This window comes from Acanthopagrus latus, chromosome 13 (genome assembly GCF_904848185.1).
Source record: "Acanthopagrus latus isolate v.2019 chromosome 13, fAcaLat1.1, whole genome shotgun sequence".
NCBI lineage: Eukaryota > Metazoa > Chordata > Actinopteri > Spariformes > Sparidae > Acanthopagrus > Acanthopagrus latus.
In genome coordinates this window covers 3,449,558-3,477,149 of record NC_051051.1, presented here as the reverse complement: position 1 = coordinate 3,477,149, position 27,592 = coordinate 3,449,558, and the positions used below count along the sequence as shown (strand labels likewise).

Below are 27,592 nucleotides of genomic sequence, written 5' to 3'. Positions count from 1 at the left end.
ATGTGTTGGGGGTCTGAGTGCAGAGGTGTTAAGATTAGCTATGGCATCTGCACTCATCAGCTTCACTGTCAACCCAAACCTCATGTTTTATAATCATGCAACTACAAGATTCACAGTGCAGACTGACAGCTCCATCTGAGGATCTAATCATAGTACTGCAGTCATATTACTATGACTGTTTACTGGAACAGATGATGTAAAAACAACAACAACAGCAACAAAAACACTCTGCATTAGATGGTGACTGATGCACATTCTGGTAACTGCATCTAAATGTTGGTTGGCTCTCTCCAGACACCTTGAGAAGATCTGTTACTCACAGATATACAAAACTGTTTTTTTTTAAGTCTCTGAGTTAACGACAGGCTATTTATAGCAGAGGCCAGATTAAGACTCAAACTGTTAATCAGGTTAGGAGCTCTGAGGAGACTGAAAGTGCATGAGGGTAAATACACACACACACACACACACACACTCACACACACACAGGGGAGAGGGATGTGTGTAATACCTGGTTACTGTTAGGGGTTAAGGGGTCATGTTGTGTTGACAGTCTCTGCCTGCATCTCCATCCAGATGCTTGCAGCTGCTCGGGGGGCGCAGCAGCACCAGACTGCCTCTCAGACCGGGGAGGGGGCAACGTTTACCCCGCAGGACACACAGTTGCTGCCCGAGCCTCTCCAGCTCCTGTCACACGTGTACTCTCTCTCCTCAGTTTAGAGCTGACTCCCATCGCTCCCACTCCCCGCTAGCCGATTCATTCGCTCCTCGATGCCTTCACGATGGAAGGGAGGTGATTCTCCTCGCCGCCATTTTTAGGGAACTGCCTATCGAGGAGAAACTTTGCTAGCTACTGCCTCACGTTAGCAGCTAGCTAGCTAGTTGGCGAGTAGCCTGCCTACCAGTCTCGCGGTGACAGTTAACGCTTGACAGTCGTTAGCGGGGCTAGCTTGCCTCACGTTGATGTGAATCGTCCCTGCGGCCGGTCAGTATACATGACAAAAACATCCCGTACTGCTGAACGAGCTACACTTGGAGTCAGTGTAGCCGTCTATATTGGGTAGGGCAGTTGTAACGGTTACAATACCGAATATTAGCATTGCTAACTTATAAGCTAGCGAATTCACACTTTGATTTCTCTGGACTGCATTGCCTCGTCTGTGATTTTAGCGTCAGCCACCAACTCTGACCGTGTTACAGGGACTGACTGGATTAATCGGCCGCTTATGCCCCACTTCTCATCCGGGCTGGACTCATCTTGACCAGGTGAGTCGGTCGCTACCTTGAGCTTTCTGCTAACTAACGGCTGGTAACGCTGGGTTTGTTCTCCGGGCGCTTCATGCTGCAGTGGAGCTCGATTTCAACAGAGGTTAGCTCGCCAGTTAGCCAGCTAGATTGCTTGCTATTCGCCAGCTAAAGCAAAAGTTGCTGTCACAACTTGTATGGTCTGTCGCATCGACAGATTTTAGTCTGCCTCACTGGGCAACTTGAGTGATTCCTCGTTAGCAACAGGGGTGTTTGTTGTGAATGCCAATGCGACACATCAGCATATAATATCGATGTACGTTGAGCGAGGCTGGTGAGCTTCATTGTCAGTGGGTTGGTTTGTTGTAAATAATGGTAACGGATTGCTTTACCCAACAAGCGTTAGCTAGCTGCGTTAGCTTGCTAATCCGCTTTATGCAACTATCGTTGCAAGCAGTGCCACTCCCTCGTTTTTGTTTTTGTCCACTGTGGCTGTGTGCGTTAAGTGAAACTCGGTCTCGGATGTGTCTGTTTGGGAAGTTTGATCACCTGGAAAGGGGACATCATGAGTCACACACCGACTGAATTGTTAGCAGTGTCACGGTAGGTGACATTGGTCAAGCCGCTTTCACTGTCCGTCGCTCGTGTGTGTGTGTGTGTGTGTGTGTGTGTGTGTGCTGACATTGTGTTTACAAGCAGCATTAGTCAGGAGAGTGTGTCAGATCATTGTGGTGATCATTGTGTGAGCGGGCTCGCGTCCATCTGCCGCTGATGGCTGTTTTTGTGCACTGACGTGAGTCGCATTCCTCAGTTTTCTGTGTTGATATTGCGTAACACTGGCCATCACTCAGCAGGCTACTCTTCTGCTGGGCTTATCTGTGACTTCGCCGCTTAACTTATGCATGACACAGTGAATCGGCCACACCGGGACTGAGCACAGCACTTTGATTGTGGTTAAATCATAACGCCAGTGTTGTGACATCCATCTGACCAAGAAGCTGCTCTCTGTTGGGGTGATTGGTCAGATTTGCTGTCCAGTTGTTGACGGCTGATCCACCCCAACACCTACACATGTGCATTTATGTTTTATGTGCACTGCAGTATGAGCCCTCCACCTTTCTTTGTTGATGTCTTCAGCCCGGGATGAACTGTCCATGTTGTGAATGCAGGCTGTGGTCTAGATCCCAGAGGCAGGTACAACTTGTCCTCTTCCTGTGGTATCACAGATCTCTGCCAGGCTGTCTGTCCTTGCCTTCCTGTATTCTCTGTAACCTGTGCCGATCTGCACACCTGTCATCTGTTCATTTCAGGTCTCTGCATGCTTGTCAGAACAACAGTGTGTTCACGGGCTGGAACAGCTCCCCTTCTTCACTTTCAAGGGGCTGTGAGCTGATGCTGAGAAGTACGCAGCTGTTTATTGACGGTGCATATCTCGGTGCAGGAGAAGCCCTTGCAAAGTTGTGTTTTCCCTTGTGTCAGTGTGTTATATCAGGGGGTGCCGAATGTGGACACACTGCATAATGGATTTAAGCGTCTCCCAGGAAAAATGGATTAGACACTGGAGCAAAGCCTGCCCTGCCTGCTGAAGTCTAGATCCAAGTCAGTCGGTGACAGTCAGCTGCTGCAGAAACAAGTGCTGGTTCCACAAGATGATCCACTGCAGCGTCGCCACCATGTTTTTATTTGTTAGTGGTTGGAGTTATGTAATGTACTTATGAATTAACCTATTTAACTTACTGACTGTAACGCTGCAGTGTTTTGTTTTGTTTTTTAAAATATTGATTCTCATTTTTTGGCAAGACTAATGGCTAATCTAACAACCGGTAAACTGTGTGGACTAATCCGACCAACAAGGTCTGTTACGTTAAAGCTTCCAGTTGGTTCAGTAAGTAAATAGAAATGAAGCATTTTGGTGATACAGAGACGTCCCAGCCTACCAATCATATTCTCCAGACATGTGGGTACAGGGAACATTTGTATTTGGTGTAGACTCCAGCGAAAGTCACACAGTCATTTTTGTATTTTTTTTTTTCCGTAAAAATGAAATTAAAAAATGACGACCATTTTTCTCTATAAAGGCGACGCATATCACAACATCTGTCAAAATAATCATAATATGATGTTTTTTTTCTTATCGTTCAGCCCGTCTGTAAGGCGCGAAACAGGGTTGCAGCGATATAGTTTTCAAGGTACACAGTAGTATCAAATTCAATAATTATCATACTGTTTACATTTGCGTGCCATAATTGTATAGTACTGTTGACTGCTATTGGATCATTTCGTAACAACATGTAAACACAAACGCGACACATTTATATGTCCGTTAAGTTTCACACGCAGCGTACAAAATTGTTACAGGCGTTCAGCCTTCCAGAATTGGGTTTTAAATGTCCGATTACTGACCTTTCTGCGCTGAGAATCGAGATGCGTTTAAGATTTCAACCCTCTGAATCGGACCTGCATTGATTCATAAGGTGTCTAGAGATTCTCAGACCTATAAAAGGACTTCGCTGAGCATCTGGTCAAGGTCTTTGAGGCTGGCTGCCGAACAGTTGGAAACCACTCACATATTTGATGAGTCAGACTGAGAGCAAGAAGAAAAAAAGTTATGGGTAGGAACGTCCAAAAATGTTACAGTTTATAGGAAAAAAAAATAGGAAATAGGATGCACATTACAGATTTAATCTTGTGATCAGTTTCAGGCTTAAATTTGAAACATTTTCAGAGAATTATTTGAGCAGTCAAACTGACTCTGTCTCCAGTCCGAGTTACTCCATCATCCATTAGTTCTTCCGTCCGATTTGACAAACCACATCCACTAAGATGAGAGGGGTTGAGAGTATTCGGATGCCCGTATGTCTCGTTCAAGGTGCCACAGGGACCGTGTCTTCTTTTTTAACCTAAGTGAGTCTTGTCCAATAGAGACGCGGTGTCTCGTTAATGTTCGTGACATTTATCCCAACAGGAAGAGTGTAAATGGAGCTCTGTGAGTGAAATGGGATGGGTCAAATCCTCTTAGTGTTTGGTCACTCCATTCCTCTCGTCTGTCACTTCCTCCACTCACTGAAAGCCACAATCTGTAATCAGTCTGGGAGGCAGGAGCATGGACTCCCCACCCTCTATCTTGGGGGATAGAAACGTAGTGTGTAAGCCATTTGAACGAGAGCGCACATGTAGGTCATGAAACGAACATTGTCACTGAGCACACAGCTGTAATGTTGTTTGTGTAGGATTGGGCACTTGACTGATGATGTCCCTTTCTTTTTTTCTTTTTCAAATCTGTACACCTCACTGGGGTCATTCTTCCTTGTTTGAGGTAGCACAAGAGTGCATGCAGTATATGTAAATAAATTGTTACTAAGCTGCTTTGTTACAATTTAACACACAGAGACCAATAAGTAGGTGTAATATAAAGGAGTTGAAGCAAATCAAAATGACTTCTGAGTTCGAACAGTCCTGTAGAGTCAGTTTAAAGGCCCTGCACACCCACACAGGTGATGTCAGTTGTTCTGCTTGAGGAGGTTTCTTTTCAGGCTGACATTTAAAGTTGGAGCTTTGCTGAGGTCAGCTCCCGGTACGTGAAAAGAGTCAACGGTGTGAGAAAGTTGTCCAAATTTTAGCAGGTGCAACAAAACCCAGAGGGTCAGGGAGATGTCAGTCAAGCACAGTATGCATGGAGGAGGTGTAATAGGCCTGATGGTTGAGTAGCAGGGGTGTAACAGAGTTGGTGTATTTGTCCTGAACTGTGCAGTTCAAGACATGCGGTGTGATGGATGGATGGATGTTTTAGGCAGGATTTCAGGAAGGTTTGCCTGACACATACGTGTTTTGTGTATACATATCTTATCCCCGCGTGTGGATAAACCAGCAGACAGCAGGATCGCTCCGTGTTTGCTCTTCAGTATCTGACCCCAGCGCAGCTAAGAGAATTTCACCATAAGGATCAATAAAGTGTTTGATTATTTATCATCCCTCTCCACTTCTCTTTCTCTCTTTGTCTATCGCTCTCTCTCTGTGACGCCCGTTGTTACTCAGCTTAGCGTATCGCGTGCCTCTTCATTGGGCCTCTGTGATTTTACAGTGCAGAGGAAATCAATTCACATAATACAGCAAGAGAGAATCCATTTTCTTGAGGAGCAAAGCAAAACAACTTTTGGTGCATTTCTTGAACACACTGTTCTTTGTGATTGTGTGTGTGTGTGTGTGTGTGTGTGTGTGTGTGTGTGTGTGTGTGTGTGTGTGTGTGTGTGTGTGTGTCTTGCAGTCCACTGTATGTCTTCCAGATTCAGTCTTGTGACTTGGTGTTTAGTGCTCTGTTTCACTGTGTGTGTGTGTGTGTGTGTGTGTGTGTGTTTGTGAGAGAGTCAGAGTGTGTTTTGTTGTTGTGTCTTCCTACACGTTGTGTTATCCACTCTATTAGAAATGTACACACAGTCCAACTTTAAGTGCAGGTTTATTCTTAGAGAGAATATGGCACATTATAATGCTGCTGTTCCGTTGTATACCCTGATCTTGGTTATTGCATATTTCAGTGAGTTTGCCTGGACAATTATGAACGTGTATCAGTGAGTTATTGTGATGGAGAATCAGGCCTCTTGTGTGTTTTAGCTCACATGGTCTGTGAAAAGGTTTTATGATTTGGGGCATCTGACATTATTTTTGCAGAATTTTTACATGGAAAGAAAATTCAAAGGGATTCTGGCAGATTTTAAACTGTAAAATGAATCATAACATTGCTATAAGGAGTAAGTTATCTCAGGAAGTGTTCATTGCAGTTCCACTGAGGGTTAGGAAGACTGAAACTAGCTTGTGATTTAGCCGTGAATGAAATCAACGTGTGCTGATTAAAGCAAATCCATCGGCTTTGAAAGTGATATTTACTCAGTTTGGTTGTTGCTGCTGACTCTCATGTGTGTCAGTTCACTGGGTCCTGCTGTTGTTCTGGGGGGAGCAGAGACAGTCAGTGTTGTCTACGCCGAGATATTAATCATGTAGAGTGCAGAAGGGATTTTACTTTGTCAACAGTATTTCGAAGACTTTCACAAAAATCTTCAGAAACTTCAACTCATTGAACATTTATAATCAAGTCTGTCACACAAACACACAGAGGTTTCTGTCTATTAAATATACTGAATGTCAGGTTTCTCTGTTGTCACCATTTACCTTTTATAGCTTGAATTCATAATGCCTTTTAAATATGTTGCATCGTTCTTATATCCCTGCTGCATACTGGCCTGTTGCAACACTTATTAAGTATTGCTATCATGCGTTGCCCAATACCGGAGCTCACTTTGTTGCTTTGATCGTCAGCTCGACGAATTCATGAGTTATTTCTGCAGACTGTACGTTTTTTTCCTTCTCTGTAGTGCCGTCTGCTTCTCTCTTTGCTTCTCCTATGACCGCCTATACGTCTGCCACGTTCACCAGTGAACACTTAGCAGCACTGTCCGGCTCAAAGAATGAATCATTTGAATCCACTTTAGGACGAGTCAGATAAGATGGCATGTCTTCTCAGAAAGAGGTAGTGCTTGCCTGAACTGACTCTGCACATGACCAGCTGAAGATAAGAGACACATCCTGAGTGTTCAGTGCAGTTGCATTAACCTGACAACAACATTACACTTTTATTTCAGCTCAAACAGTCAAGGTTTGGCGTTGTTGGGATGAATTTAGCAGCCAGTCATTACAGTGCTTTTCTAATGATGCTGCAGGTATTGAGCAAACTCTCTGTTCATTAGAGGCCCACATAAAAAGATCTGGATCTGGTCGGTGTTACTAAAGTTTGTTACCAGCAGCAGTTTTTAGCTTCTCTTCACTGAGATATTTGTTGTCCTTGAGGGCTGTGTGTCGTTGTATAAGTTTCACTCTTTCATTTTTTTTTTCCCCCTCAGTCAGCTGGATGGCTTTTTCAGCCGGACGAAACCTTGTGACATTCAGCCAGCAGTGTGGCTTTGGTGGAGCGGCCTGCACTGATAACTGTAGCTGGCTAGGTTAGCGGTGCTGCCGACTCAAAGATAAACCGAGAGAGGAAACTAGCAGTTTTCCCACTGAGCGTTTCCGTAATTGCATATGTGTGGTGTTTGAGTATGGAGGAGGTGGTTGCCAATTTGAGAACTGGCTGAAGACAAGACAAGGACATGAGGTTGACGAGGGTGGAGTCAAACTTTAAGGCTGCATGTCGATTGTCTTTTGATCATACTTTTACGAGAGGAGAGTGCTTTGTATATTTCCTCTCCAGTCTTTAGGTGTATCCCCTGTTTGTGGTCACCAGTCGGAACATATAGCTTGGTAACAGTTCAGTGTCATCAGTTATAGATTTCCGTCGGAATAGTATTTTGATGACATGTAACAAAATGGCAGTTGAAATACTTCATGCAGTGTTTCATATATTGGCCACATGGTGATCAGGTGCTCTTCGTCAAGGCCTTTATAGTCTCCAATTGTTGCAGCTCGGTAACAAACAGATCAGACTGGCAACTAAGGATTATTTTCAATGTTGATCAATGTATTACTTAATTTACTGATGAAATGGTGGATTTATGAAATGTCAGAAACTGTAGAATAAAGTCTATCAGCCTTTCCCAAAACCTAAGATGAAGTCCTCAAATGTCTTGTTACACTCAGGTTACTGTCAGAGAAGGAAACCAGAAAATATTCACCTTTAAGAATCTGGAATCAGAGAATTGACTGGTAGGTTTACTGACCAGATGTTGCAGCTCTGTTGAGCATGTCAGGTTATTTGTCATCAAGCCATCAGAAAATTGTGGTGAGACACAAAAAGGTTTTTTACAAGCTCATTCTGAACATTATCTTCCTGCTCAGAAGTTTCAAGTGTTTACTCGGGGAACAAAGGATGCTGCAGGTCTGCAAGCTTGATAATTTAATGGTAATTTACTCAATAGACTGTTTGTGATGGAAAAATTTACAACCATGAAAGGATTCGCTAATTATTGTAACTAAAAAATGCAACAAAACCAGTACAATCAAAAACACACAATGCAAACATAACACACATCATTAATCTAACATGCATGCTCCTTAAATGAACTTGTACTAAATTGATGCGTCCAGTTTGGAGTGTGCTGCACTGTACGAACTGACCCCAGGTCATCTAATTGATCATCTGATGCCGCACACCCCTCATTACTGTAGGCCACCTCATAGCAATGGACATGAAATCAATCCCTGAGCTGGGATATTTGCATTGCCCAGTCATTTCAGTAGCTGAAGCAGTCTGAAGTGATGAGTCTGCAAATAGTTGATTATATCAGGGTCAGCACTTGAGGCTGTGAGCAGTGGTCAGAATCACAGTTTACAGTACTTCAGGAGCCCCTGACCCTGCTGGAGACACTTTGTGTGTGTGTTCTTTAGCTGGTGGTGTTAAATGCCACCAGTCAGTCGTCCAGAGCTCCGTCTGTGTCTTCTACCAAAGGTTAAACACATCAGTGGGATAAGGGCTGCATATGTGATATTGATTAGTCTGAGTGTTCACAGGGTGTGGTTGGTAGGATATCTCGACTGGACTGGGATAATCCTTCAGTTTATTCCCCATTCCAAAATAAACTTTGCATGCAAAATACAACAAGAATTCATATGTAGTTTAAAAAGTGACAACATCATGAGCTACATACCCCTCTTTGTTCTAAATGTTTGGATGTGGCCAGATGTCGTGCATTAAACCTGTGGAGGAAGCTCATCGTTAATTATGTTGCCGTTCAAAGCCACCGTGATCGTGTTTCTAGACTGTGATTTGTGTTAAGAGCTCAAAATTGTGCAGAAGTTGCCTTCTTCTCTTCTTTCAGAGTCTGTCCCATCGACTTTCCTCTCTGGTATCTTCAATCCCACATCAGCAGGATGATTCGGATGTTTCATCTTGTCCTTCTTAACACCCCCGTCTTTCTCTCTTTGTCCCCCTCTCTGTCCGTCTAGGTGCCCATGTTCCTTAGGCCCATCCATTACCGCAGATGAATCTTCAGCTGCTGTGGCGTAGCTCAGCACCCAGATAGTCCCGTCCCCTTTGCGTGGGTGATAAGGGACTACATTCACCAGGATGCCCTCCTCTGTAAGGGCAGGGAGCCTGAAGGATCCGGAGGTGGCTGAGCTTTTCTTCAAAGAAGACCCAGAGAAGCTTTTCTCTGACCTCCGAGAGATCGGCCATGGCAGCTTCGGCGCTGTCTACTTTGTACGGCAGATACATCCTCACACTGACTCACACAAAAGAGCATGAACTCATCTGTAGACAGAACTCATTGACGATAATCAGGGCTACAATCAGTTAAATACACAATCACTGTCAGTTCTGAGTCAGTAAAGTCTCTACACAGTCACATGGTGCAGCTGAAATGATCAATTCTTTGATCCAACTTTGCCTCAATATCTAATTACGGTAGCTGAGTTCCTTTCTGTGAATAATACAGAACCTCATGGCTAGTTACAGCTAGCAGCAGAATCAAGTACATCTTAAATTCTGTTTAACACACTTGTGGGCTTTAAATGAGCCTGAGTTTGCTTCACGATCATAACAAAATTAAGCTGTTGCTCCTCTTTGATAAAGAACAGAAACTATTTGAGCAAAGTTATTTTTACCAGCCTGCGGTGAGGTTTAATAGCACCGAGCTACAGCGGAGTGATGTGACTCACCCCAGCAGTCTGATCTGACTTCAGTTCTTGAACGCTGCACACAGTGAGGTTTAAAAAGCACATCCTGTACAGAGAATTAAATGTACTGTATTTTTTTTTTTTTTGAAGTGTGTGAACTGATTATGTGTGTTACTGAAAAATCTGTTTCCCAGGCACGGGATGTGCGCACTAACGAGGTGGTGGCCATTAAAAAGATGTCCTACAGTGGGAAACAGTCTAATGAGGTGAGAAAAGATTGATTGTAATAATGTAATAGTTCAATTCCTCCATAAAGAATTCACATCATACATTCACTGTTAACTCTGTATGTTTTTGGTCGCGTTGCAGTGAAAAACACGGCCTGCTTAACAGTAGCGTGTTACAGTCTGATCAGTGTAGAAGCTGTAGAAGGAAAAAGGCCTTGAGCTCAGCAATCTGACGATGTGTTTACTCAGCAGCACTTCGGCAGACTGTTGTGGTAGGAAGACATACATTTGTTGTATGAAATGCTCACATGGGCTTTTTTTTAATCAACGTACTTCTTTTTATATATGTATATAAACTGTTTTAAGCACTAAAATCTCTGTTTGTTGCAAAATCAGTGTCAGCTCCATTACTCCAATACAACAAATGTCTAATAAATGTCTAAACTCTAATAATTGCAGCTTGTATAGAGCCAAGTTACTTTATTTTAGTTAAATACATTTAAAAACATGTATTTTATTTTTATATACACTTTATTTGATAAGCAAGTGTTTGTAATTTTGTAGCAAGTTACTCTTCGATGTATTTGTGGCCGTCTGTGATTGTCTATCATCTGATTAAAATATTTTTAATTGGTTAAACTCTTATTGTCTTAATCGATTAGTGATTAACATCCCTAGTTCAGATCGTCGGTTGTGTCTCAGTAAGTCCACATGAAGCAACATAGCGCAGCCTGTTAATGAGCTGCTGTGTGCATCAGTGCAGTGTGATTACTCTGTAGACCGTAGAGGAGGTTTTATCACAGTGTTAGCGGTGAGTCTTTATTAAGTATGCTGGAAGTTACTGACATGTAATGAATGCTAGCTGTAGTTAACTAAGCTGATTGCTCTTCTCCATGCAGAATATAACCAGATGTAGACATAACTCAACAGAACTATTACAGAAAGTTGACCCTTTTTAAATTAAGATATTCTGATTGTAGCTATTAGAGTCGTTTGTTGTGTTATTCTTCTGTCAGACTCGGACGAAAGATAAAGAGCTGCTGGACTACAGTGTTAATGTTTGGTGTCATCGTGAGTCTGATGTTAAATTCACCGAACCCGACCGTCTCAACAAGGTCACCCCTGCGTGCTCACTTTCACTGTTGTCGTCCCAGAGACAGTCTACTCTACTCATGATTTCAGATTAGCTATAATCAGATTACACATAATCTGTGAAGAGAGCCACCTTACTCCTTTTACACTGAAAGACAATCTTCTGCACACACACACACACACACACACACACACAGCCACTTCGAGCACAGAAAGCCAAGAAAGCGTTGCCTGATTTATTTTTAAATCCCTTCCTTCTCCGACAGAAATGGCAGGACATTATAAAGGAGGTGAAGTTTCTGCAGAGGATCCGGCACCCCAACAGTATAGAGTACAAAGGCTGTTACCTCCGTGAGCACACAGCATGGGTGAGTGCTCGTTTACTGTCCATGCACAGCGTTGGAAGATTATCTCAGTCTGCTACATTAAAGGGCCTTATGCATCCTCGGCTTTATCTTTCGCTTCTAGCTGGTGATGGAATACTGTCTTGGCTCAGCCTCCGATCTGCTAGAAGGTGAGCAGTTTTTCCTTTTTCTGTTTTGTTTGTCTGAGTTTTGACTTTGATGCGTTTTCAGTCACTGATGTTGATTCCTCTTCAAACTGTTGTTTTTTTTTTTACTCCTTCAGTTCATAAAAAACCTTTACAAGAAGTAGAGATTGCTGCCATCACACATGGTGCTCTGCAGGGGCTGGCCTACCTTCATTCCCACAATATGATCCACAGGTGGGTTCTTACTGCTTTGTTTAATAAGATGCCTGTGTAAACACTACATCTCCCACGTATCTCTCAAACACGCTCGTTCTTCTCGCTCTCAGGGACGTGAAGGCAGGTAATATTCTGCTGACTGAGCCTGGGCTGGTCAAACTGGCCGACTTCGGCTCCGCCTCCATCGCCTCACCTGCCAACTCCTTTGTGGGAACGCCATATTGGTGAGTGAAAACTGAAGGAATTATTCGTGTGTGTTTTGAATATTGGGATGACCAGAATGTTGACTTTATGAAGAGTTGCCATTTGAGTTTGAAATGGCATTTATTCATGAATTCCTGCTGATACATTCAAGTGTGTAGCTGCAGTGATTTTTGGGAGATGATGTGAGCTCAGGATTCATGCATCATCCTCAGGGTTATATACTCTCCTTTTTTGGTGTTATCCATGCTGCTGAGAAACTACTGAGATGAGTCATGAAAAGCACTGTTATTTAATTCCAAAGGATAAAGTGACAGTGGCTTTTAAATTTAGAGATTTAAAGTTAAAAAAAATCCACATTTCAAGAGGTTTGTCCTTCTCTCCACTTCATCCAGGATGGCCCCAGAGGTGATTCTAGCTATGGACGAGGGCCAGTATGACGGGAAGGTGGATGTTTGGTCCTTAGGGATCACCTGTATAGAATTAGGTGGGTGGCAGTTTTGTGTCTATTAAAGCGTAACTGCAGTAGAACAAACATTTTTCTATAAAAAAAATTAGTTTAAACCCCAGAAAAATTGCAGTCTGTGATCCAGTGTGAGCAGCTCCATGGACCTGACATCTGCCTTAAACACACGATGCTTAAGATCCAAGAAATAATGTCAGAAACTACATTTGATTGCTTTAATGTAAGCAAACAGCTGCTGCCTCTTCTGACTGACTGCTTTCTATATGGTGCATTCAGGGCTGCTGATACATTTGCATTCACGATTCTAGAGTCAAGATGAATTTGTCGTTATGCAACACGAGATTGTATAATCAGATTTCTCTAAGCAACACACAAAAACTCCACACACTAAATAATGAATAATAATCAAGTCAGATAAATGAACTATTCATGGTGGAGTGTTGAGGATGAGCTCAGGAGTCTCACAGCCTGAGGAAAAAAGCTGCTCAGTATTCTGGTGGCACGGCAGCAAATACGTCTGTATCTTTTGCCAGACGGCAGCAGGTTGTACAGACTGTGACTGCTCACATGTGATTTTAAGACATCTAGATGTATGTAGATGAGATTTTTGTTTTAACTTATTTATGTTGTTAACTTAGTTAATTTACACTCATCTACATTCCTTATGTTCTGAAGTGTTCTTTATATTCCAAATTTGTTGATTTCATAAAACCTAGAAAAATGCCTCCCCAGGTTTTTTCCTCTGTCACCCCAAAAAGAAAACCAACAAACAAAAAGAAGGAGTAATAAATCTAACCTGAATTCTTCAAGGATTGCTTGAATAAACCTGCAATTTAAAGAAACATTACAATGTTTTAATGATAGTATATGCTGACTGTCCTTTCCGTTCCAGCGGAGAGGAAGCCTCCCTTGTTTAACATGAATGCAATGAGTGCCTTATATCACATAGCGCAGAATGAGAGCCCTACACTGCAAGCCAGTGAATGGTGAGCTGCCACCACACACACACACACACACACACACACACACACACACACACACACACACACAGGTCTAAGATATTGTGAGAGCTTGTGCAGAAGCTGGTTGTGTTATAATTCGGACAATGCAGCAGCAACAAATGTGATACAATACGTATATAATAGTTTGTTTTCTAAGATGTGAAAATACAAAACTGATGTGGAAACTTGTTGCATCCAGTTCACAGCTGTTACTGTAATTATGTTACATGTTTTGCTCCGTGCTCTCTTTTGCTGAAGGCTATCTGTGTGTCTGCTCTGGTTTGACCCTCCGTTGTTTGTCCTCTTTGTTCCAGGTCGGATTACTTTAGAAATTTTATCGATTCATGCCTTCAGAAAATCCCCCAGGACAGACCACACTCCGACGACATGCTGGGCGTAAGTGCACACTGTAGCGCTGCGGCACAGAAACAGGGAGCAGGGTCAGCGTGTTAAGATGGGAGGCTGACAAAGCCCCTCCAGTGATAAATCTCTCTGATGTTTCAGCTCTGTTCTCTCCCCCATAAGCTTCTATTTTGATTCACTAATCCTCTGCTTCCGGATTCACACACACACAATCAGAACACGCACACACGCACACACACGCACACACACAAAGCGTGGTTTTGTAGAAAGAACGCAGATGTAATTACTGTAGAGATGTGACTTCTGTGTCCATCGTTAAGTAACTGAGCAGCTGTCACTTAGCTCACTAATGGACTCACTATTGCTAATGGAAGGTGTCCTCAGGGTGAACAAGCTCCGCACTCTTTCTCCGCAGTATTTTTTAAATGTCAAGTTCTGAAACAATACCTGTTCTCAAACAAAATTAAAGAGTTACGATTTGCTTTTTACGATTGATTTCCAAATGTTATCCTCTAAAATTGCACTTCAGGCTCTGCTTTTATTTTCCAGGAAAGTGCAAAGACAACTGATGCTAATCTCAGAATAAACTGCTGCGTTTGGTCAATCTGGGTTTTATTCTCATATTTTGCGATTTCTTTGTTGATTCTGACAATAAGTCATCGTCTGCGTGACCCACTGTCCCACACTGTCGAAGATTGATTGCCACGTTGTAATGTTAGCTTCTATGTGGACACTTACGGTATTTGGAAATAAAGAAACTAGTAGGAAACTAGTTTAATTAATGTTTAAAGGTAAGTGTGTATGTGGTGCTCATTATTTTCAACAGTAGCTGCATGTTCAAAGAGCTCCGTTAGCTCTGGATGGCTCACATGACGTATGTTCCACACACTAGCAGGGCTGATATAAGATCACTGGTGATGTTTGCTTTTTATAACAGCTCAAGAATCATAAGCAGATGGAAAAATCATCCATAAGTGTAGCATGCATATGGTGTGTAGCAATGTACAAAAGACAAAGTATAGAAATATAGCTTTAGAAATGATAACACACGATAGCTTCTTGGTATAAATATAAAGGATATACTGGATGATATCAGGGCTCGGCAGTATGGCCATAAATAATGTGACAGTATTTTTAGGGTTTATTGCAATAAATGATATATCTGTGTTATAAAGATGTGTTTAAAAGCACTTCATAAATGTTAGAATGAAGCATCATATTACTTTATTTTTGAGCAAATACCTCAAAATAAACATTGTGGTAATTTTGTAGGGATGGCTGTTGGCACTTCTGCAAAAATCAACACAATGACGTTTATGATAGTCATCAGTAATGGGCTTATTTTAACTTGGTGGTGAAGTTAAACAGTCCAGTAAGTTCAGAAAATGACATCATTTTACTGTAACGCAGTCTGTAAACAAGAGAAGACAACACTCATGATGTAGTGTGAAATATCTAGATCCAGAATCTCAGACGGTGTGAAGTCTTACATGATAACCCAGCCCTAATGTGTGTATATATATTCTTAATGTAAGAACATACAGACTGATAACATGTTTAAAATATGTTCTATACATATTTAATGATATATATGAGACGGGCTCCTTGAGGAAATTAAACATTTTCCACCCATGATGTTTGTGATGAGTGCATTTCTTGATTTGTGTCCAAAAACAACATCACATGTGAACGTCATTCAGAAATCTGATTAATACAGATGAATATTTCAGACAGTTCAGACTGGACAGTACATAAGATTTTATAGTGTATTTCCCATGGTCCCTGCACTTTGACGTTGCTCCTTCTACTCCTGTGTGTTCTCCGTTCTCAGTGTTCTTTCTTTTCCTTCTTGTCCAGCATGCGTTTCTGCAGCGTGAGCGTCCAGACTCTGTGCTGATGGATCTTATCCAGAGGACCAAGGATGCGGTGCGAGAGCTGGACAATCTGCAGTACCGCAAAATGAAGAAGATCCTCCTTCAGGAAGCCCACAACGGACCCACAGCAGAGGTCCAGGATGGAGACGAGGTCTGTGGAACTTTGTATGTTAGAATCAGACCAAAGTAATGGAGCTAGAATAAGAGTTTTTCCCTTTTTTGTTTTACATTTGCCACTTTCATGGCATTCCATCGTGCAGAGAAAATAACCAAGCGCGCATCGGGTTGTATTCCTGTCTGTCTGTCTGTGTCTCTTGTTTCTTTCTCTTGTTCCCTCTCTGTCCATCTCTCTCTCCCTTTCTGTCTCTACCTCTCTCTGCTCTTTCCACTCCGTCTCTAGGAGCTGGAGCCGGGCGGAGGTCGAACGGGAACCGTGAACAGTGTCGGCAGTAATCAGTCCATCCCCAGCATGTCCATCAGCGCCAGCTCCCAGAGCAGCTCCGTCAACAGTCTGAACGAAGCGGCCCAGGACAGCCGCAGCGAGCTGGACTTGATGGAGGGAGACCACACGGTCATGTCCAACAGCTCCGTCATACACCTCAAACCGGTGGGTGAAGTGGCACATACACACATTTAATTAGAGCAAAGATGTAGGGTTATGTTAATTCCTGGTCAACGGGGCAATCCACAGATTTTACACATGCAGATTAGTTGATAATGTCTTATGTGGTTCTTTTCTGTTGAATTTGGTGTACACGGTTCTACCTTCCCATGCCCCTAATGCTTCTGTTTATGTCCTGTTAAATGCTAAAACAAGATAATATGTTAATTACGCTGCCTTACGTCTGCAGGAGGAAGAGGAGAGTTTCTCCGGGGAGCAGGCAGCCACCAGTCAACCCTCTGAGCCCCCTCAAACACCAGCTCAGGCCCCGAGGAAGCACTACCGCAACAGAGAGCACTTTGCCACCATACGTACAGCGTCACTTGTGAGAACACACTTGCTTATTTCACTTACTAACTTCATTTGTTAGTGGCTGTTAACACCCCCACACTAGATGCCATTATCCCTCTTAACAAGCACCAAGTCAAAATTCTATATTGTGTCATAATTCAAGTAATCTGAATTACGGCACTGCATCCACATCTTGCAGGTGACGCGTGAGATGCAGGAACACGAGCAGGACTCTGAGCTGCGGGAGCAGATGTCGGGTTACAAACGCATGAGGCGGCAACATCAGAAGCACCTGATGGCCCTGGAGAACAAGCTGAAGGGGGAGATGGACGAGCACAGGCTGAGGCTGGACAAAGAGCTGGAAAGTCAGAGGAACAACTTCACCCAGGAGATGGAGAAGCTGCTCAAAAAACACCAGGCGGCTCTGGACAAAGATGTATGAAGACAAGACATTTGATTAAAAAAAAATGACAATAAAATATTCATTTAAATGTCTGTACTGAAGTATTTGTCTTCTCCCGTTCTCAACATGTAAATCAAGTGCTGTTTTGTCTCTTGTTTTGTTCAGCTGAAGACATTTACCAACGATGAGAAGAAGTTCCAGCAGCACATCCAGGTGCAGCAGAAGAAAGAGCTCAGCAGCTTCCTGGAGTCACAGAAACGGGAATACAAACTACGCAAGGAGCAGCTCAAAGAGGTAACACAATCACACAGCATACAGCTTCACCACAACCTATGTTGGTTTTGTCCATTAACAAAAAAACATAAGTGTATACTTAAACTTCTTTTACATGTAGTTAAGTTCAACATGTGATGCTCCTATTTCTATTAAATAAAACTGAATGTGTTGCAGGAACTGAGTGAGAATCAATCGACTCCCAAGAAAGAGAAGCAGGAGTGGCTGTCCAAGCAGAAAGAGAACATCCAGCACTTCCAGGTCAGGATCTCTCACACAACATCAACACTTGCCAAAACAAAATGATGATTTTACAGTTAATAGAACCTGTGACATTAAATCAATTTGATTTCCCAGCCAACTACTAACCATGCCAGACCCTGCTTCCTGGATTTGTGTCCCCAAACTTTATTTCCATATACATGACAGCACGTCATATAATGCCACATGGTGTCGATTCTCAGGCGGAGGAGGAGGCGAACCTGCTGAGGAGACAGAGGCAGTACCTGGAGCTGGAGTGTCGGCGCTTCAAACGCAGGATCCTCATTGCCAGACACAATGTTGAGCAGGACCTGGCCAGAGAGGTACTTAGTCACTCTGAATTCAATGTTTGATTTTATTGATGTGACTGGTCTCACCCAGCATTTCCTCCTTCTTTCCAGGAGCTAAACAAACGGCAGACACAGAAGGACCTGGAGCACGCCATGCTGCTCAGGCATCACGAGTCGATGCAGGAGCTGGAGTTCAGACACCTGGGGACGATCCAGAAGGCGCGGGCAGAGCTGATCAGGACCCAGCACCAGACTGAGCTCACCAACCAGCTGGAATACAACAAGAGGAGGGAGAGGGAGTTGAGGCGCAAGCATGTCATGGAGGTCCGACAGCAGCCCAAGAGCCTCAAGGTAAACGGACGTGCCACTCTGTGACTGACGTTACTCCAAACAACACACATTCCCTCACTCGACATCTTTGTTTCTTTTCGGTCTACAGTCTAAAGAGCTTCAGATTAAGAAGCAGTTCCAGGAGACTTGTAAAACTCAGACCAGGCAGTACAAGGCCCTCAGGAACCACCTGCTGGAGACCACACCCAAGTCTGATCACAAGGCCGTGCTCAAGAGGCTGAAGGAGGAGCAGACCCGGAAGCTGGCCATCCTGGCTGAGCAGTACGACCACTCCATCAACGAAATGCTCTCTACGCAGGCTGTGAGTACCTGAAGAGGAGGCCTGAAAACTACCAGATACTATCGTTCTCACTCAGATTATTGAGTCCAAAGTCACAGATGAAAATGAGTTATTCTGTATTTCTGACTTCCTGTCTTTCCTCTTCGCTCTCAGCTGCGGTTAGACGAGGCTCAGGAGGGGGAGTGTCAGGTTCTGAGGATGCAGCTGCAACAGGAGCTGGAGCTGCTCAATGCCTACCAGAGCAAGATCAAGATGCAAACAGACGCTCAGCACGACAAGGAGAGGAGGGAGCTGGAGCAGAGGGTCTCTCTGCGGAGGGCTCTGCTGGAGCAGAAAGTAAGAGAGGCGCTCGACTTCCTGCAGTGTCAGGACGTTTGTCTATAGGTTTAGCAGTGATGATTGTTGACGTTGACATTACACTGTCTGTGGGTTAGTAACGGATGATTCTACGTAGTTTTCGTATTTTACTTTTCTTTTCCCTCTTTTTGTCTGTAGTGTGAAAATATCTAGTTGAGTGGCTACATTCTGTTTGACGTTGTCCTTTCAAAGCAGACTCACGTTCTTCTCACTTATCTCAAACTCATCTCTTCACTGTGCTCATCTCCCCAGATTGAGGAGGAAATGCTCGCCCTGCAGAACGAGCGTCTGGAGCGAATCCGCTCGCTGCTGGAGCGCCAGGCCCGCGAGATCGAGGCCTTCGACTCGGAGTCCATGCGGCTGGGCTTCAGCAACATGGTGCTCACTAACCTGGCTCCCGATTCCCAGGGGGGCTGGGGGGGAGGAGGTGGAGGAGGCCAGGGGGCTCAGGGGGGAGGCCACTGGCCCGGAGGAGGCGGCGGAGGCGGCCACCATAGTCATCACCACCAGGGGGGCTCCAGCTCACAGCAGCCCTGGGGACACCCCATGCTGGCTGGGGGCCCGCCGCCCTGGAGCCTCCACCACCCGGGAGGAGGGAGTCAGAGGGGGAGCGGCGGAGGGGCGGGAGGGGTGAGGAACAGCCCGCAGGCTATGAGGAGGACGTCATCAGGGGGGAGGAATGAACAGGGCATGAGCAGGAGCGCCAGCATCACCTCTCAGATATCCAACGGATCCCATCTGTCGTACACCTAAACAAGAAACAACACACACACACACACACACACACAGTAATTGTCTTAAAGTCAAATTCTTGTGCGCCGAGGTAACACTGTACACACACACACACACACACACACCATGCATACAGCGCACACTGCACAGTGCTGAGACACCACTGCTCTCTTACATCAGTGTGTCTCTGGAAGCCCAAAAGTCCAATCCAAGATGGCCGAGGGTCATTTACAGTACGCCACAGTGCAATAGTGTCATATTTACTGCAGCCTACAGCGCTATTATATGTGTTCGTATTCGCCATGTTAGTCTCCGTTGCCATAGACCCAAAGTGTCATATTCATGGAGTTTATTATCAGGAGTTGTCTGTTTGCAGTACGCTGTTTTATACACACACGTGGAGTTAATCTGATGCTTTTAGATGTTAAGTAGCACAAAAGTTGAGCAGAATGGGGAAAGTTGAGTATGCATTTTTCTGATTAACATTAAAATGTATCAGTGTGCAAACTCCTTCAAACCGCTCACGATTAAAGAACTGACAGCTCACTGACAGACAGTTATTGAGATTATAGTTTATGTGCAGTTGCAGGCAGGAGGCAGGACTGACGATTGAGGAGCAGTTTGAGAACGTGCCAGACAGGTGAAGAGGGAAAATGAAAGGAGGACGAAGGTTGCCGTAAGTGAGTACCAAGGCAAGGAAGCATGCAATATAAGCGGGAGGCTTCTCCTCCAGCAGAGGGCAGATCTGACCGCCAGGTGCAGCGTTTTACCGACACAAAAAACCTGCAAAGATGCCAAAGGTGCAGAGTCAGATTTGTCATTATCCATGCCAACATATTAATGTATTTTAAAGAGATTGTGCCAGAGATGTCAGTGAACGTTCAGTATAATTCTATGTGGTGCATTTGTCGCTGGAGTCATTTCTCGTGCACGCTCGGCCTCGTTGGGCTCTTGGGTTTCCACAGACCTCTGCACTTCGCTCACACGCGCCCTCGGGACAGGGATGGATATTTCAGCAGCGCCTAACCACCAACTTTTCTCCAAACTGGTGTTCACTCGTCGCTCGTTTGCATTAACTTCCAGGTCTAATTTTGGAACTGTGTTTGGTCAGTGAAAGCGATTTAACTACGCAGTAAAAAAAATAAATAAATAAACACGGCTGTTGGTCTACCTCAAGATCACCAAGTAGAGCTTCACCACAGGATGTCATGACTGGACAATGACTTGCACTTTGGCACAGGCCTTCTACATCACACTAAATGTTAATCAGACATTTACACACACACACACACACACACACACACTCACACATAGATACAAAGGTTCTTGAATTGACAGTATGTCCCTTTGCACACTTGGCTGATGAATGCATGTACAGGGGTAAATACTGGGACATAAAAGTGTGAAAAAGAGAGCACTTTTGATTTTATAAGAGGTCACAGAGATGTAGTGAACGAGCAAAGGAGCGTGACAGAGGAGCTTCACCTGCCCTCTGCTGGTTGGCGACTGCTGAATGTCTCAGTGGGTGGATGGGTGGTGGTGCTGTGATCTCCGCTGCCATGCCCCTGCAACCTTCCCCCCCGTTCTGACACCCTGCTCTGTTTCACCCCTGGTCACGATCTCCCCGCCTCCCTTCTACCTCCGTTTCCTCCCCTCCTGAGCCTGGTGTGGTATTCACCTCCTCCCTGATGTGTTTGGGAAGAGCTCTTGAAGTGAAAGAAAAGAAGAAAAAATATATGTATTATTATATAAATCTTTAAAAAAAAAAAAAAAGAAAAGAAGGATTATAGAGAACTAGAGATAAAGGTGGAAGTCTTATTGTGAAATGCAGAGGTTATGCATTATATGAATTTCAGAGGTGAAGATGTACAGGAAACCTGTTAATATTGTATATTTTGAATTTGAAAATATGGAAATCTGATCGACAAATCAAAGACAAAATTAACTTGTTGTGATGCAGAGTTTTCACTGTCTCACTTGCAGCTGCGAGTTCGGAAACGTGTTACAGATATTCTGTTGTGACTGATAACAACACAACTGTAGGGCAGGTTGCCTCGAGTAGACGGCAACGTTTTGTTTAATGCTGAATGAGGATGATTTTGCACATAATTTGAGATGTAGTTAGGTGTAGCCTTTGCTTTAGCACTGGCTATGTTTTACTGACATTATGATACCCAAATGTAGACTCGCCTGTCTCTTTAGGTTTTTCATGGTTTTTAGAAGACGTAGAGAGAGAAAGAATTTTATTTCAAAGATCTGTAAAATCTGAAAAAAACAAAATAACGCTGAATCGTGTTTGGCTGCATAATCCATATTTGATGCACTCCACAAGCTCCACAAATTCTTTCCAAATTCTTGCACAAGACAGTGAAAATATATCTGTTGTTTGATATCTACAAAGGGTTACTCTTCGGTGTTGTGGGGTCCACGGTTATTATTTGGACTTTTTATTTCTGATTTATGAAACGCGCGCCCTCTTTTGTTGTGGTTCTACACGAAGCATTTTCACACTGCACTTAAGTATTTGCCTTTTTTTTAAAAAGAAAAAAAAAAAAGAAACGAAGACCACCACCTGCACTCAGAATTTATAATCCTGTCGTTTTTCTTGGCTCAGTTCTGATGACAGAAAAAAAAAAGAACCAACAGAGTGTGGCGGTCTTTCTTCAGCCAGTATGCCATCGTACCCAACATCTTTTTATCAGCCCGTTCTCCCGGCGCCGTAGTGTTTTATTTACTTTTCTGCCAGAAAGGCTCATTTTAATTTCCAGATGGCGTCTGCAGAGGGCCAAACGACTGGTGGATTTTTTTTTTTTTTTTTTAGACCTTCTCTTGTGTTTACTAGAACTCCCAGGTGTTTTGCGAGGCAGTCGGGACAGAGTCTAGCTTTAGACCTCGGTCACTCTGAACTGGATCAGTTGCACTGATTGCACAAGTGATTGACCAGATTAAAGAGTCTACTGTGATCCCCCCTCAGCGTGCCGAGGGACGGCTGCCATTGGTTGAAAGAAGGCGGGAGGCAGGGTTATGTCTCTGTACAGTCTGTTTATCAGTATTCCCTTTATCTCTCCTGTCATTTGGTGGATCTTGCTGTTTTATTCTCCGTAGTCCAGAGACCTGTATTAAACTGTATTCAATTGTATAGATTGTGCAAAAAGCTGAATGTCGCATAGCAGAAGAGAAAAGCTATTCCTTACAGATGACAAAGTGATTTAAAATGTATAAAAGAAATTCAGAAACAAAGTTTAGGGGATAAATGTAATATTTTGTTTGTAATTACTATTTTTTGTTGGAAGAGGGCTACTGGATAAAGAATCATCTGTAATAAAGTAATTTTAATATTTCTTTGTCGCATTGTTTGATTCTGATTGTTTCGTCTTGTGTATTTTAAAGCCTTAAAAATTTCAGCTTTTAATTGTTCTTTCCTTAAACTGCCTGAGTTATTGTGCTCCATGTTTTAACTGTACTACGTTACCACACCTCTGTTCAAAGCTTCAGCTCTTCAAATATTTGTTTAACCTTCACTTCTTGTTGCCTCGGGGGGGATTTCGTAAAGCAAACAGCAGCGATGTTGCCAAAAAAAGTTTTGCCTTAATAAGTAACACATTTTGATAAATGCTGCAACATTATGTACCCCCCCGCTTTATTTTAATTATCATTGTTTGAAAAAGTGAAAAATGTTTTTATAACAAGTCCTTTATGCTTCTCTTTACCAGAAGTCCTCTGTCCCCCTGATTTATTTCACTCACTTAGCTCAGTAAAGATGTAAAAATCTGTTAGCTGAAGTGTCCTCTCAATGAAAAACCTGATAACAGGTGCCTTATTGAGCATGTGAAGATATAGATATAGTCCATATTTATCTCCCTTTTTGGGCACGATTGCAGTCCTGTGCTCCAGCCAACTGTACTGCCACAAACCGAAGATGAAACTATTTGGATTGAGCTCGACATCTGAGACATTTATCATGGACATCAGGTCAGGTAGATGCTCCTGATACTCCTGGTTGGGCCTTAGTTCATTTTATAAGAATAAAAAAATCTTTGTGTATCATAGATGTAGATGGTTCTTGCAGGTCTGCAGGCTGATGACGTGTGTGTGTGTGTGTGTGTGTGTGTGTGTGTGTGACAGAATATCAAGAAAAATATTGTCCAAAGTCAACAACATTTCTGTCTGCAGATCTTCACCATCTCTTCCTCCTCAGCGCGTGTACGACCTCTTCCAGGTGAAGTTCGCTCCCTCTGCATCTGCAGCGCTCTGCTCAGGTGCCTGCAGTCTCGGCCTCCTTGTCCTCCTGCGCGGTGGAGCCGCGGCGTGGCTGCTCCTGCTCCTCTGCCCAGCCTGACTGTATTCTCCTGATGTGCCACCGCAGCTCGACCCGTCCCTCTCCTCCCCTTTCAGGAAATCAGCCACCACTCTGAAGTACTCCAGAACTGCGATATGACTCCAGTTGCCCTCCTCCAGCTCCTCGTCACCAGTCCTCCCCCGCTCCAGCTTGAATCCACAGTGCCCCCCTCTGTCTGTCAGGGCCAGGAGGAAATAAGGATTGCTCTGGAAAAGGAAAAGGGGTAAGGTGGAGGCAGGCGGGAGGACGGGGTCATCACGGCTGCAGATGCAGAGCACAGGGACGGCCACCTCGTCTGCATCTCTCAGAGGTTCGTTCCTCTCCCAGTAGCCGTCCCAGTCCTTGGCTGGGTGCGCCCTCTCGCCCAGTGCCCAGGCCACCGAGGGGGCCAGGCCCTGTGGGGGGTGAGATCCTGAGCTCAGTGGAGGTCTGGGGGCCCCCTGCCGAAGCTGGGCTGAAGTGCAGAACAGAGTTTCCTCAAAGGCTCGGAGGGAGGAACAGCTGAGGGCCCGGTCCACATCCAGGACTCCCCTGAAGGAACTTTCATATCTTATGAGAGCGAATAATAACATTTTTATGACGCTGTCCTTGTTTCATACGAGTCATAACCACTGATAATTTGCTTGTTTTTGATTCCTCTCACCTGCTGAGCTGCATTTTCCTGTGAAGTAAAGCCCCCCAGCGATACACGGGAGGCATGGCTGTTTCAAACCACAGCTGGCCCAGGAGCACAGGTGAGATGGCTGCAGCTGCTTTCAGGTATGAACTTGACCCAGACTCGCCTAAGTAGGAGAGAAGAATCCCTGAGCCTGAACCCTCGCTCACCGCAACCAGCGCAGAGGACGGGTGGCGGCTGTGCACGTAAACCACCACCTGAAAATGGAAGAAAACGAATAAACCATCATCTTCAGGTAAAAAAAAATAAAAACAAACAGAATAAACAAAAAGCAAGTTTTGGCCTCGCTAGCAGCAGCTTTGCAGGAAGCCTCTGTGGAAAGTTATTTCAAACGCTCGTTTTTGGTCCAGACTGAAACATCCCGAATGTTTGATGGATCGCAATGAAACGTTGTACATGTATTCATGATCCCCAGAGGATGAACTCTGATAACTTTGGTCCACCTTTAACTTATCATCCCTGCTAGAAAATCCAGTCACCAGCAAGACCAGCGTATGTTGTGTTTTGGTTCTGGTCTGTGCTGTTTTCTCCAGCAGGGATGTGGCGCAAAAGTATCATTTTTCTATCAGTACTGCTGTGATTACTGACGTCCCCACCAGCGTCAGCTGTGCTTCTGTTTAGTGATAATAGGTGAATATTAGCATGCTAATATGCTAAAATGAAATGGTGAAACATGCTTGTCCCTCTGAGCATGTTAGCATTTAGCTCAAAGCACCACTTTGCTTCTAGGTAATTGAGAAGCATGACTGACTTCCTGCTGGGTTTCTATTCCACCGCAGCTGTTTTTCAGTCCAGCACCAGAGAGCTCTCGACAGTGGGTAATGTAGGCAGCGGTCCACTGGTCCTGCATCACACTCCTGTGATACTGTTCGACTCATTACTTACAGTTTGATACAGCATAATAAGAGATATCACCTCCTATATTCAACACGTTCTTTCTTTTTAATTCCAGTGCCTACTTTACCCACAATGCAATTTGGCCACTGAGTGACATCACTGGAGGCAGTAAATCAGATTACATGCAGCTTCCTGTGGAACCAAAAAGGTTTTTGACTACTTTATTTAATATATGCACTAGAATTCGTGAATCGCACTGTAATATGTCAAATCGGTGGAGTTACCCTTCAACCTCTCCTGTTTCCACCGGCCATGCTTCAGTACCTGCTCAAGATCGGCTGGGTCTCCAAACTCTGTCAGCCTTGCTGTGGTCAGCGGGCACCCCGCTGTGCCTCGAGCGTGAAACACCACCACGTAGAAGCCCTGACGCACGGCCTCCTGGCACAGTAGCTTTAGGTGGGGGGTCATCCCTCCCCAGGACTGAGGGATGACGAGCAGGACGGGAGGCGTCGTGGTGAAACAGCCGAGCGCCTTTCCTCCTGTCTGATGCTCCTTCCTTCCCTCCCACCGCCTCCTCTCAACCCCCCAGTCCAGAGCAATAATACCCCCATCTCTCAGTAGCAGATGGTCTCTAGTGAACTGTAAACCGTCTCCATGTTGTCCACACAGCATGCTGGACAGAGTCTGAATGTGGGGGTCTCCCCTGGGCCAGGAGGCCAGTCTCGGCCTGGCCAGAGAGCCACAGTGCCGGAGCAGATATTTAGCCAGCGCAGTGTGTTTGCAGATGAGCCTGGGGCCATCTGAGGCCCGACCTGACCCAGACAAAACATCGGTCCCTGGTGATCCAGCCTCATCCGTCCATGCTCTTGTATTCACGTCCAGTTGCAGCTCTAGGATCAGGCAAATGAAGACCCAGAGCCTCCAGGCTGCAGCTTTGACAGCCTGCCTCGTCCAGCGGTGAACCCTGGGCCAGCGGAGGGCCAAGCACAGCAGCAGAGGCAGCAGTGATGGAATCAGGCAGAACACACAGTCCTGGACAAATGATGCCATTGGAAAATACAGGACGTCCAATGTTTCCTCTGGGAAATTTTGCTGCAATTTTCCTCAAAAACATCTTGCCCCCATTTTTGACAGACTTCTGCCTTGTTGACATGTAAATGGTTGAATCTCACTCCTCCCCTAACTCTATAAATCATTTACAGCAAGCAAACACATGCCACACAAATCTGTCCCCTTAATGTTAACTCTATTGTCGCCCTTTGACTTTGTTCCATACGCCGTTCCTGACGTTATTTCTTTTGCATGCTCACTCCGGTAAAGAGCTAAAATAATGTTTTCCAATACATTGCTCTCTGATTTTAGAGACATTTGAGGTTGATTTTTATTCTAAATTACTCAAGCGACATTCTTTACGTTTAAACATATACATATATATACATATATATACATATATATACATATATATACATATATATATGTCTTCCCACACGAGTCACTTCCTGTACGTCTGCTCCTCCTGACGGGAAACTGCACCAAGAATTCAGGTCACCCAACCTGTTAGCATGAGAATTTGAAAGATTTCTGTTAATTCCACACATGATTCACACACTTTGACATCAGCTTCTCTTGTCGGGAAACTGAGCGCAACGCAGTTATCTCACCCGACCTGTTGGCATGAGACCTGACGATGACAGAAGAACTCCAACACACAACTGAAAGCTTTGAGTTGACTCGTAAAAAAGAGTTGACTGTACCACAAAAAAGAAGCCCCTAAGGTGCTGTTAATTAATCAGCACAAAGATCAGTTTACTTGAGAATTATTATATAAATATAGCTTATTTAAATATGTATTTTATTGGCCTAAAGCTTTCAAACACCCACCCACCGCTGTGTGTAGTTTATTATTTATTCACAACAACACACTGCCACACTGCTTACGATTACACTGTTCGTAGTGTAAATTATTATGTATATACAATGTATATGAGTCCATTTCTATTTCTTCCCTTTTTATTATATTGTTTATTGCAATATTACTGTTCTTTGGCTGCTGTGATGAAGAAATTCC

The 27,592-nt window shown here is 44.1% G+C and overlaps 2 protein-coding genes across 7 annotated transcripts; one reads left to right on the top strand and one right to left on the bottom strand.

The window, feature by feature from the left end:
• The first annotated feature begins 535 nt into the window (after positions 1–535).
• taok1b (TAO kinase 1b) lies at positions 536–23,012 on the top strand. Of its 5 annotated transcripts, none has more exons than XM_037119183.1 (22): positions 536–985; positions 1,201–1,266; positions 9,175–9,427; positions 10,038–10,109; positions 11,429–11,530; positions 11,631–11,676; positions 11,790–11,886; positions 11,979–12,092; positions 12,465–12,556; positions 13,428–13,521; positions 13,851–13,932; positions 15,757–15,924; positions 16,174–16,380; positions 16,625–16,759; positions 16,925–17,161; positions 17,294–17,422; positions 17,579–17,662; positions 17,866–17,985; positions 18,064–18,303; positions 18,392–18,604; positions 18,737–18,919; positions 19,193–23,012. In XM_037119183.1, the coding sequence occupies exons 3-22, from the start codon at positions 9,296–9,298 to the stop codon at positions 19,691–19,693; spliced, it is 3,048 nt and encodes a 1,015-aa protein (XP_036975078.1). In that variant the 5' UTR covers positions 536–985; positions 1,201–1,266; positions 9,175–9,295; the 3' UTR covers positions 19,694–23,012. The 5 variants fall into 5 exon arrangements, with proteins under 5 accessions (XP_036975078.1, XP_036975077.1, XP_036975076.1 ...); XM_037119182.1 differs by having other exon boundaries at positions 536–1,060; XM_037119181.1 differs by having other exon boundaries at positions 536–1,060; positions 1,171–1,266.
• Positions 22,218–26,659, bottom strand: LOC119031060 (protein ABHD15). 2 transcript variants are annotated; one of them, XM_037119185.1, is made up of 3 exons: positions 25,849–26,659; positions 24,655–24,884; positions 22,218–24,560 (listed from the first exon to the last, which is right to left on the bottom strand). In XM_037119185.1, the coding sequence occupies exons 1-3, from the start codon at positions 26,572–26,574 to the stop codon at positions 23,867–23,869; spliced, it is 1,650 nt and encodes a 549-aa protein (XP_036975080.1). In that variant the 5' UTR covers positions 26,575–26,659; the 3' UTR covers positions 22,218–23,866. The 2 variants fall into 2 exon arrangements, with proteins under 2 accessions (XP_036975080.1, XP_036975081.1); XM_037119186.1 differs by having other exon boundaries at positions 22,218–24,542.
• Between the last annotated feature and the right edge of the window lie 933 nt (positions 26,660–27,592).